Below are 12,412 nucleotides of genomic sequence, written 5' to 3' on the forward strand. Positions count from 1 at the left end.
GTACGGAGCCATAATAAGGCTGGGTTCACACTATGGAATTTCTGTCCGGAATCCCGCTTAGAAATTTAAGTCGGAAATTCCCATGCAGCAGAATTACATTGCTGGCAATGGGATTGCACTGCACAGTGCACACTTATGAAATTTCAGTGGAAAAAGAATGAGCTTACAATGCCTGCACTGTCCTAGTGGTGCTGTTTCTGGGGAAAAATGCAGTGTATTATCTCTTATCTCATACAATCCAATAAATCACCTAATACCCAATAGTAAGGAAACACACTGTGAAATCTTTGCACATGCAATATTGCACTTGCCAGCTTTTCCAGAACAGTAAATCCCACCATTGGCAGGAGCATTTCTGTTTCTTTACCGTTTGCATAGAAATGAGTGCAACTACTGAAAAATGTTCCTGAATCCTTCCGCCACTTTGTCTCTGTAAAAATGTGACACTTGTTTTTTATGCTGGTGTTAACTGATTAAAACACCATCACACAGAGAAGTAACACTCTTTAGATCAGCAATTCTCAGGCATCTCCTTGGTGTATTGGAGCCGACTGCTTGGAGGCAAACAAGAACTAAAACACTATTTATTCACATTTACTGAAGAATAAACGATTCTATATTTCTAGTAATCAAATGATAATTACCAAAATATGTTCTAGGAAGTAGTTCTCTGGGCAGCTATTTATGCAGCACAAAAATTTACCCAATATTTCATTTTTTTTTTTTCACGGAATCATTTCATACAGCCAGCGGGTGTGCAAAATATTATGTAGGCTTTTATTCTGCATCTACTGTTCAGTAAATAACAAGACATTGCGTGGTTGTCAAATCACAAAACGTATGAAAAAATATATTAGCACATGATAAAAATTTCCTGGGAACCATAAAATTTAAGCATAATGTAAATTGACTTTATGAGAAACAATTCATAATGCAACTTACCTAATGTGACACAACTTTATTTTTTACAGCTTTAAAGCTCAATAACACAGGGAACTTGTATGTAAAGTTCTTGGTGCTCTTTAAGGAGTTGTTAGGTTTTAAGAGCAGGGGGTGGGAGTGTCCCAATCAGATTAACAGATACACATTGCTAACAGTGGACAGCGTGGATGGCAGTCGAGAAGTTGGACCTAGATATACAGTAATAAATACCTAATATAGTAGAATGATAGGATATGGTAGTAAAACTCTAGAAACTGATACATGTAGGTAGGTTAAAGGGAACCTGCCATCACCTGCCTGAACCACAGGCAATCACCAATGGCTTTTACCAGCTCCGCCGACATTGATTAATAGATTGTTCTCTATATCCAAACAGGAAGAGCTTTATTAATCAAAGCTGATAGGGTGGAGAGAAGCTGCCAGAGACCATTTCTGTTTTTAAATTCCTGGATAACCCCTTTAAAGAAACACTTTACACCATTATCCAATATGCTGGGTGCCTTGCTAGACACAAAGATTCTCTCTTTGGCATTTCATGTCTTATGCACCACTGAGGTACTGCACTAGTGCAAGTGATAAGTGACATAGCCCATAGTAAGCATTAAAGAGAATCTGTCAGCTGTATTTGATGCTAAAAGCTGTAGACATCATTGGCTAGCTGTTACAGTATAAGAACAAATAGTACCTTTCATGGAGCTAATGGCACTCATCGCTACAGTTATGGAGGCTCCTTTTTATTTCTCAACCAAGTGTCAACGAGATAGGGCCAAGCTGCTTAGCACTCCATCACCTCCCAGCCCCTACTTGACTCAAGTATCTGACTGTATATCAGTCAAGGAAGTGAGGGCAAATGAGGAAGCAAGCTAGGTTGTGGCACTTGAGCAGCTTGGCCCCACCTCCTCAAAACATGGCTGAGAAATAAAAAGGCGACTTCAAGTTTAGCAACTACCATCAGCTCAGAGAAATGTTATTTGCTTTTATACCCTACCCGCTATCCAACAGTGTCTGCAGCGCTTATGAGAAAATACAGCTGACAGATTCATAGTTACATAGTTAGTATGGTTGAAAAAAGACATACGTCCATCAAGTCCAACCAGGGAATTGAAGGGAAGGGTGTAAGGGGATAAGGGGAATGGATGTAGTTTTATAATTCTGCATAAGCATTAATGTTATTTTGTTCCAGGAATGTATTTAACCCTGTTTTAAAGCTATTAATTGTTCCTGCTGTGACCAGTTCCTGAGGTAGACCGTTCCATAAATTCACGGTAAAGAAGGCGTGTCGCCCCTTTAGACTAAACCTTTTCTTCTCCAGACAGAGGGAGTGCCCCTCGTCCTTTGGGGGGGGTTAACCTGGAACAGTTTTTCTCCATAGTTTTTGGATGGGCCATTTATATACTTATATACGTTTATCATATCCCCCCTTAAACGTCTCTTCTCAAGACTAAACAATTGTAACTCCTTTAATCGCTCCTCATAGCGAAGATGTTCCATGCCCCATATTAGTTTAGTCGCGCGTCTCTGTACCCTTTCCAGCTCCACAGTATCCCCTTTATGAACAGGTGACCAAAACTGAACAGCATATTGCAGGTGAGGCCGTACCAATGCTCTATAAAGGGGGAGTATTATGTCCCTGTCCCTTGAGTCCATGCCTCTTTTTATACATGACAATATCCTGCTGGCTTTGGAAGCAGCAGCCTGACATTGCATGCTATTCTGTGATCTACAAGTACACCCAGATGCTTCTCTACCAGTGACTCTGCCAGTTTAATCCCCCCTAAGACATACGATGCATGCATGTTCTTAGTACCCAGATGCATAACTTTACATTTATCCACATTGAACCTCATTTGCCAAGTGGATGCCCAGACACTTAGTCTATCCAAGTCATCTTGTAACTTATGCACATCCTCTATAGACTGTACCGTGCTACAAAGCTTGGTGTCATCTGCAAAGATAGAAACAGAGCTGTTAATACCATCCTCTATATCATTGATAAATAAATTAAACAACAGCGGGCCCAGTACTGAACCTTGGGGTACACCACTAATAACCGGGGACCAATCAGAGTACGAATCATTGACCACCACTCTCTGGGTACGATCCATGAGCCAGTGTTCAATCCAGTTACAAACTAAAGTTTCCAAGCCCAAAGACCTTAACTTACCTGTCAGACGTCTATGAGGGACAGTATCAAATGCTTTCGCAGAATCCAGAAACACTATATTGACAGCCATTCCTCTGTCAAGGCTTCTACTCACCTCTTCATAAAAGCAAATTAGATTGGTTTGACAACTTCTATCCTTAGTAAACCCATGCTGGCTATCACTTATAATACAATTATCCCCTATGTATTCCTGTATGTAATCCCGTATAAGTCCTTCAAACCATTTACCCACAATGCACGTTAAACTTACTGGTCTATAATTGCCTGGCGAAGACCTAGAGCCCTGCTTAAAGATTGGTACCACATTTGCCTTGAGCCAGTCCCTTGGCACAATGCCAGACACCAGAGAATCTCTAAATATCATGAACAAGGGTACAGATATTACTGAACTTACCTCTCTAAGAACTCTTGGGTGTAGTCCATCCGGCCCTGGAGATTTACCTTACCTTGTACCATCTCTACATTAAGCCAGTTCAGTACATTACATGATGTGTTACCAGCACTGACCTGGCCAATGTCAGCTCCTTCTTCCATAGTATATACAGAACTAAAGAACCCATTCAGTAGCTCCGCCTTCTCTTGATCGCCCGTGACAACCTCCCCATTATCATTATTAAGGGGTCCTACATGCTCTGTCCTTGGTTTCTTTGTATTTATATATCTAAAAAAATATTTAGGATTAGTTTTGCTTTCTTTGGCCACCTGTCTCTCATTTTGAATTTTTGCTGTTTTTATTAAATTTTTACAGATTTTATTAGGCTCCTTGTACTGTTTAAATGTTATAGCTGTCCCATCAGATTTGAATTTTTTGAAGGCTATTTTTGTTGTTGTTTATTGCTCTTTTAACATCAATTGTCAGCCATGTAGGATTTAGTTTTAATCGTTTATATTTGTTCCCCTTTGGTATATATTTAGCTGTATAGTTATTTAGAGTTGATTTAAAGATGTCCCATTTACCTTCTGTATCAGTAGTTGAGAACACCTCCCCCCAGTCTATGTCCTGTAGTGCAGCTCTCAGCCCAGGGAAATTTGCCTTTTTAAAGTTATATGTTTTTGCCTTCCCCGTCTGTCTTTGTTTTCTACATTTTAAGTCAAAATTAACTATATTGTGGTCGCTATTACCAAGGTTTTCCCGCACAGTTACATTACCAACCAGCTCTGCGTTGTTGGAAATGATCAGATCCAACAAGGCATCACTTCTTGTTGGGTCCTCCACAAACTGGCCCAGAAAATTATCCTGCTCCAGATATTATTAATGGGGCATTGGATTCTATGGGCGACCGATTCACTTTTCTCTGGCACTAGTTTTCATACATCTTCCTTAGTGTATAACATTATATACATTTATTTCCAATTTGGGAAAAAATAATTTTAATTTTTCCACTCACTGCGGTATAATAGTAATTCCATGTGTCTTCTCTTTTTCTAGATTGTCCAGCTGCCGTTGACTGGGGGAATAAGCATCATGTTTTTCCTCCCTCTCACAGTCACTCAAAATCTGACATTAATCGAAGAAGGTCTGACATCAGAGTTTGTACATGACATTGATCGGGCATTGCAGTCAGTCATCATAACTCTGAGCATACCTAAACTGAAGGTGGAGTATGAAGCACAACTTGGAAGCACTCTTCAGGAGATAAGTATGTTTAGACATTTTTGTACATTTTATACTTCTTGATGTTTGATCAAGAAAGCGAAAATCTTACAATACCTTTGTTGTAACCCTTTTACAGCCTAAGAATATTTTGCTGTCCTGTGCTGCCTTTAGTCAATTGTAACTCTTCTTTTGTTGCTTTTTATGTTACCAAGCAGAACATAAAAATTTACATTTGTCCTCCTTACCATTTTGGGAACTTAAAGGGATATTCCGGCTTTAAAGATCTTATCCCCTATCCAAAGGATGTATGATCGCAGGGGTCCTACCTAGGGGATAAGCTGTATAAATCCAGAATACCCCTTCAACTGAAAATGTTAAATTCTGGGGGATTTTCTTTCTCTATTGGTGGCATTCTAAATAGCCCAGTGGAAAAAAATGAGGCTTAAATTCTTAGGAATTTCAATAGCTAAAAATTCTTTACAATTAGGTGTCCACAGATTTAACCTAGGTCTATAGGATCTTCCAAAGATGTCTATGGTGAATCACCAACTATCTGACCCAAATGATCAGCTGTAATCTACTTACAGTATGGGAATATTTAATCCATGTTTATAGCCACAATATTAAAATATGAAAAACATTAGCAGGAACATGAAGCTTATCCCCTTAGGCCACGTTCACAAGGCGGATTTTCAGCAGAAGAATTCTGCAACAGAGTTAGGACAGGAGATGCATGATTACAGCCCTGAGCACAGTGACTACATCTAAATGCTGCACCATCCAGGAGACTACTTGCTGGGAATTCGCATACATCGCAGGGCGTTTTTTTAAACATTGATTTCTTAAAGGGGTAGTCCAGTGGTGAAAAACTTATCCCCTATCCTAAGGATAGGGGATAAGTTTGAGATCGCGGGGGGTCCGACCGCTGGGGCCCCCTGCGATCTCTCTGTACGGGGCCCCGGCTCTCCGCCGAGATAGCGGGTGTCGACCCCCGCACGAGGCGGCGGCCGACACGCCCCCTCAATACATCTCTATGGCAGAGCCGGAGATTGCCGAAGGCAGCGCTTCGGCTCTGCCATAGAGTTGTACTGAGGGGGCGTGTCGGCCGCCGCCTCGTTTGGAGGTCGACACGCCCCCTTCCAGCGGGCTGTCGGGGCTCCGTACAGGAGATCGCGGGGGGCCCCAGGGGTCGGACCCCCCGCGATCTGCAACTTATCCCCTATCCTTAGGATAGGGGATAAGTTGCTCACCACTGAATCACCACTGGATATCTCCTTTAAGATTGCTGGCATCGTTATCAGACATAGAAACACAGTAGAAATGCTAATTTGTTGCTTTAGAACCTGTTGCTAATGGTTACAGGGGGTAAAATGTCATGACTGGTTCCCTTTAAGTCCTTTTAGAGCATTTTAAAAGCAAACAGTTGACTATTGAATCATCCTTGCTCACCCTTTCCCTGTCTCCTGTGCGAGGCTTTGTATGTCAGTTAAGCAGGGGTTGGGAGGTGAGGAAGGGTTTTTAGGCTGTGGCACTTGAGCAGCTTGGCCCCATCTCCTTGACACTTTGCTGATAAATAAAAAGGTGATTTAAAATTTTTTGCAACCGCCATCAGCTGTAGGAAAAGTATAATAACAGCAGCAAATACAGCTGACAGACTCCCTTTTAAGAAGCAAATGTGTAATACATGGTTGCAGTCCTCCAGGGTGAAAATGCTTCTGGGAGGACAAATATCAATGTTGTCTTCTAGATGAAGCTGAACTTGTTCGCATGTGGTGTCATTTTATAAAATTGCATAGTTGGAGAATGGATATTAACAAAGGATTGTAACCAAAGACTGAAATTATATCAGATTCGATCATCTTTATTTTTGGGTAGCTAGGTTGGTTATCATTATCCAAAAATGGATAAATCCACCATGTGTACAGAAACAGAAACATCAGGTGAATATCATTTACCCCGTGCTATTGGAAAGACATTACTATGGAATATTAAAGAAAGGGGAAACAAATCCAATAAAATATGGGGGCAATAAAAAGATACATCATCGTTTGAAAAGAAAAGTTAAAGAGTGAAAACTCCCCAGACGAGGATATAGAAGTCACTGCTACAATAAAGGGAATTAACAAGGCACAACAGGTTATTGAGAAAGTAAACTGATAATGCATTATGTACTACATAACAAAAGTCTAATGTTTGTTATGTAATGAAGATTGGAACAAGGGTTTAAAAAAAAAAAGAGAGAATTCTTCCATGTGCTGGATAATAGGGGGAAGTAGGGAATCTCCTATAACACTTTGCCTCAGTATTCAGCTTTGTTAATACAATCACAGGATTATGTGGGGAGGATGATAAATCAGATCAATAATTACTTGTCAATGTTAATAATCACGCATAGCCCTTATACAAAAATGGCTTCCCTCCTTGTGCTGTCTAAAAATGTTCATACAATGTATATTTTTATTTCAGAACTTCAACCCCTCTTCTCAAGTCCTGACTTCAGTAAGATCTCTTCCAAGTCAGTGAAGCTCACACATGTTATGCACAAGGCTCTCCTGGAATTAAATGAAGAAGGACAAGAAAATATACCAAAAATAGACCCCAGCACTCGCAGCCATTTCCCATTGGAGTTTCACCTGGATCACCCATTCATATTTGTTCTCCGTTCTGATAGCAATGGTGCTCTTCTGTTCATTGGAAAAGTCATGAATCCCAAAGCTGTTTCCCGTTAAGCATAATATATCCCATTGTTTTTTGACTCTTGCCACTTAAATGATGACCCCCAACAATTTAATTCTGGATTCTCATACTTGCCACTGTGACTCTTCTTGCCCTCTTAAAAGTTTAACTTTCAACTCCATAAGTGATGTATCTGCTCAAGATTTGTTTCCAAATTTTTATAAAGCTGAATACAAATAAGGCGCTATAATATATGTACACATTCTTCACTTATGTTTTTTTGATGACCTCCTGTACGAGATTCTGTGTTGAACAATTTCTTAATATGGTGCTGAAAGCTCTGTTTGATACAGAGCTCCAAATGCCCTTCAGAGAGATAGATATAAAGGGGTTTTCTGGGCAAAATTTTCTAGAATTCTGCTGCAATTTTGTGCATAAACCCCTATGTAGGGGATTTGGAGCTATGGATTATATATATATATATATATATATATATATATATATATAAAAATTTTTGCAGAGCTGTCTATTTTTAGGTTGCTCTGAAACAGTGAAACATCCCTATTGGGAATACTGCACAGGTTATAGTATAAAATTGAGCTCAATTGCTAAATTTTTTTGCTTGACTTTGGAGATAAGAGGTCATGTAAACATCAAAGTGTAGTTGTTGTGGCTAACATATGTTATATATATATATATATATATATATATATATATATATATATATATATATATATAAATATAAAAAATAAAAACATTTTCAGACATGAAAATGTTGTTAGACATGGTTGTTTTGCTATAGCTGGACTCTCTATAATTCAGACCAAAGTGCTGCTGACTATCAGCAGCTCCTTCTCTAGCAGGCCTGGTTCATCCATGGATGGCCAGCAAGTAAAAAAAAAAACATGGTTTTCAGGCCAGCTTAGACAGCCCCTTTAAACAACAAAATCTAGCTTTTACATGACAGTAATCTGCACAGTACTGGTTGGAATGTCTTGATCAAATCTTAAGAAAGCCCCAGACACAATGATACACGTGTCAATTTGAATGTCTTATTTCTGTACACCTTGTAAAGCTTTATTGTACCATGACTGTATTTTGCAACACAAATAATGCTGACTCTGTCCCCAAATACCTCTTAAAAAGGTGGGACAGATATTTATCCAAATAATTATTATGTTTCCTGTAGAGAACCCAAGACAAAAACAGATGTTCTTCTTAAAAGGTTTAGAATGCTTGCTTTAGAGTACCCACAAATTTCACCCATATATGTTCTTCTTTAGCGTTCCATTGTCAAAGTAAATTCTTCAAAAAGAAAAGAAAAAAATGACAACTTCCAAGAAAAATATTATCTTTTTGCATTCTAAGAAATCCTATGTGGTGTTCTGTTATATACTGGTGAGCTCCCAGCTAAACTCTTACCCTCTGCTATATGCTAGAACAGTCCAATGCAATAAAGTCTGAACTACTTATTGCTCAGGAATTATGTCTCTTGTTTCATTGCTTCATCAGAACATTAACCCAGCCGTAGAGTCATTTCATTTATAAAAATACACACACATAGAGTAGATCCAGCTCACCCCTCTAATGTCCGCCAGCTGCGACACGGACTCAGCCCGAACAATGCTGATAGTGATCCAATAAGAACAAAGAAGAATGTCCAGCGCAGCCAAGACTCAAATGCTAATGATTTATTGTAGACACGGCAACACACAGGGAGACAGCAGTGACGCGTTTCGTTCGACTAAGCGATCTTATCAGTATGATTAAGATTGCTTAGTTGATCTAAACGCATCACTGCTGTCTCCCAGTGTGTTACCGTGTCTACAATAAATCGTTAGCATTCGAGTCTTGGCTGCGCTGGACATTCTTCTTTGTTCTTATTTATAAAAATAGTTTATGCAAAGGGAATAGCAACTTACAGAGAATGTGTAACAAGTCTATTACGCAAGGCGTGGTCCCTTAGCATTTGCTACACAAAGAAACATTAATTCCAAGTGCGTCCTGTGAGTTTACAAGTGCTGACAGATGCAATTGTATAAAAGTACTGAAGACCCATCACAAGCTTTACGTAGTCCATTCGTGTCCAGGGAATGCTCTCACACAGTATTCATCCCAGGAAGCTCCAGCAGACATGCCTTCATTTCCAGCAGCTCTTGCACTATACCATTGTCAGGTCCATAGTGCACTGATAGAATGTCCTGTGCTCTCATAATAATACCCAAAGCATCATCTACTTCACGTCTACAAAACAGGATGTGTAAAGAGAGGTTTTACATTTCATGGGAAATATACAGAATATATAATTAGACTAAAGCTCTAAAAGAACCAAGTGCTAAATCAATGAACACGTAAGTAACTTACCCATTGAATAAAATCTGAGCCAGCTTGAAGAGTTCATGCCCAAGTTCTACGCTAGATGGACCGTACCTTTGGCTCACAAGCTCAATACTTTTTTGGAGGTGCCCTGCTGCTGCAGCCCAGTTACCTACAAAGCATATAACAAATTAAGTGAGATTTGAAAGGCACACACAGTATTCACTCATTCTTTCAAAAGGTAGAAAAAACACACATACACAAAAAAAATACCTTTTGAGGCTTCAGCATGAGCCAGATGATCAAAGATCTCTCCAAACAACATGTGATTGTGAGAAAGAAACTCTTTGCCTTCTGATAAACATGACTCTAGCCTCCTTAGTGCTATCTCTGGATATGAAAACAATGGTGTAGACATAAATTATGGAAGAACTAATGAAAGTGGACTGGCCTCAAAAAGTAAACTTAACAGTAATATCAAGCATCTAAAAGTGGGTGTATTTTAGAGAAAGAAAAAAAAAAAAGAAGTATGTACCCACCTGCCCAGTTTTCCTACAATGCCTTCTGCCAGCACTTCCTGTTCTCCATCATGAGACACAGAAAATAGCAGCTCAGCAAATCACTTACCGCAGCAGAGTAAAGCCTCAGACAGTGACTGACTGAGCAGACATGTCCTATGTGTCAGGGCGGAAAAAAGTACTGAAAGTGGGCATTTTTGGAACAGGGGGCAGGAGTACTTTTTTTTTTTTTTTTAAAACACCTTTGTTTTCTATTCTTTGCAGTCAATCTGTGCAGCTTTAAAATATAAACACATATTAAAGGGGTTGTCCTTTTTAAGGGGCTGTCAGGATTAGAAAAATATAGCTTTCTTCAAGAAACAGCACCACTCTTGTCCTCAGGTTGTGTGTGGTATTGCAGCTCAGTTTCATTGAGTTTTAAAAGTACACACTACCTGAGGACAAGAGTGGCGCTGTTTTTAAGAAAAGAGACACTCTAGATAAGAGACACGCTTTTAAATATGTTCCTTGCTCTCAAAATTCTTTTGCTCTGCTAATCTAGTCCTGGATGCCCTAAGGTCTTACCACTCATGGGCACTTACAATTTTAGTTGAAGGATGAATTAATTTTTTTTTTTTTATAATTGGTAAAGCAACCAAAAGAGAATTAAAGGATGAACTTGCCACCCAACGCCCCCTGGCATAGCATTTTATAATTTTTTCGGTTAGTTTAACAATTTCTCTTCATTCTGTCCTTGTTTTTTTCACCCAAAATCCCACTGGATCTGTATAATACAGTTCTGACAGACTCCTCATGTAAGTCTTTGAAGTGGATCGGTCACAGAATATACAACACTGACTGCACCTTCTAATGGATAATGCAAGAGAATTATTCTTAACTCAAACTGAACCAACTAGCGGACAATGAGTGTGCATTATGCAAAAAGCTTAGTGTTCTGTGTCTGGCTTATTAAAAAGACAGAAGCTTTTCTTGTCCTCTACTGAATGCTTGACACTGTCACAGAGGAAGTTTTCCAGAGAAATCTTGTGCATCTGCATAATGTTTAGAGTATTCAGCATTTAAATGGAACATCCCTGTATAAAATTATCAAACACCGGGGGAAGCTGTGAGGTTGTGCACAGGTTTAAAGGAGTACTCCGCTGCTCAGCATTCGGAACAAAATGTTCCAAATGCTCAGAGCCGGCACCAGGGACTTGTGACGTCACGGCCCCTTCAATGCAAGTCTACGGGAGGGGGCTGGGCAGCGGAGTACCCCTTTGTCATGATGCAAAATATGTATTAAAGCTAACACATGCTATCATACAGTTACCTATATAGTCGTTCTGCAGTTGCTTTAGAGCCGCATGAACAGCACATTGGAGATTTTGCAGACGGAGCAAAACTTCATCTCTTCTCAACCAATGTGCACAGGATTCGTTGACACAATGTAGCACATCATCTCCCTTATAGAGAAAAGAAACGCCCATGCATCATATACAATGTGTATCCACCACCACCCTAAATTTCCTATAGCTTAGCTGTTAGGACGCAAACATATCACCTTCAGGAAGGAATGGCACCTTGGACAGCGGAAATCACAGAGGGTCCTGCCTGTTGACTTCTGCTCTTGGATACAAGCCTTACACTGGCAAACAAAGAAATACTGATCCTTCAGTAACTTTTGCCTTTTTTCAAAGGTCATTCGTAACTTGTGAGGTCCTAGAAGACATTAGAGAAAACAAAAATATTACGTAACAAAAACTTCTTACTCTCACTCTGCTTTTATCCCAAATTGTTGCATGGAGATAGGTCCAAATAAGCACATACTGTAGCTGCCTTGTTCTGATGTGACATTTTTAATGCACTCTCATAGTTAACAAAAGAAGAAAAGAAAACATCCACAATAATGAATTACTAGTTAGAGCGTAACACAAACAATTGTTAGATGCAATGGAGTTTACTGGAAAACGACAATAGTGAAACATACCATAACAGTGGAGTATTTCATCTCCTTTTCTGATCGGCCTGCTAGCTCTAACCATGACACATCTGCCTTGGAAGGAAACACTAGTATTCGGGTCACAGGAATGATTTAGAAGGCTGAGAACAGGGAACAGCGCTGTGGCTAGACGTGAACTCTTGCTGCTTTCCACCAATGAGGTAACGGACTCTGTAATATGGGATTTTGGTCAAAAAGAACATGCATACTTTATATAAGGA

The 12,412-nt window shown here is 39.6% G+C and overlaps 2 protein-coding genes across 12 annotated transcripts in view; one reads left to right on the plus strand and one right to left on the minus strand.

Moving 5' to 3' along the window:
- The window catches only part of SERPINF1 (serpin family F member 1), a 94,237-nt gene extending 86,169 nt beyond the window's left edge, over positions 1-8,068 (plus strand). For 2 of the 3 annotated variants that reach the window (XM_056558699.1, XM_056558700.1), the window contains exons 6-7: positions 4,536-4,746; positions 7,170-8,068. In XM_056558699.1, the coding sequence (XP_056414674.1) occupies positions 4,536-4,746; positions 7,170-7,432 (474 nt within the window). In that variant the 3' untranslated portion in view covers positions 7,433-8,068. The remainder of the gene's footprint in view (positions 1-4,535; positions 4,747-7,169) is intronic. The other variant, XM_056558698.1, reaches the window with a different exon arrangement.
- A 1,167-nt stretch (positions 8,069-9,235) lies between these two features.
- Positions 9,236-12,412, minus strand: part of SMYD4 (SET and MYND domain containing 4) — a 30,750-nt gene continuing 27,573 nt past the window's right edge. For 8 of the 9 annotated variants that reach the window (XM_056558708.1, XM_056558701.1, XM_056558705.1 and 5 more), the window contains 6 exons: positions 12,180-12,362; positions 11,754-11,911; positions 11,523-11,655; positions 9,969-10,085; positions 9,744-9,867; positions 9,236-9,623 (listed from right to left, as the gene is read on the minus strand). In XM_056558708.1, the coding sequence (XP_056414683.1) occupies positions 9,479-9,623; positions 9,744-9,867; positions 9,969-10,085; positions 11,523-11,655; positions 11,754-11,911; positions 12,180-12,362 (860 nt within the window). In that variant the 3' untranslated portion in view covers positions 9,236-9,478. The remainder of the gene's footprint in view (positions 9,624-9,743; positions 9,868-9,968; positions 10,086-11,522; positions 11,656-11,753; positions 11,912-12,179; positions 12,363-12,412) is intronic. The other variant, XM_056558710.1, reaches the window with a different exon arrangement.

Source organism: Hyla sarda, chromosome 2, assembly GCF_029499605.1.
Source record: "Hyla sarda isolate aHylSar1 chromosome 2, aHylSar1.hap1, whole genome shotgun sequence".
In the NCBI taxonomy this organism is placed as follows: Eukaryota; Metazoa; Chordata; class Amphibia; order Anura; family Hylidae; genus Hyla; species Hyla sarda.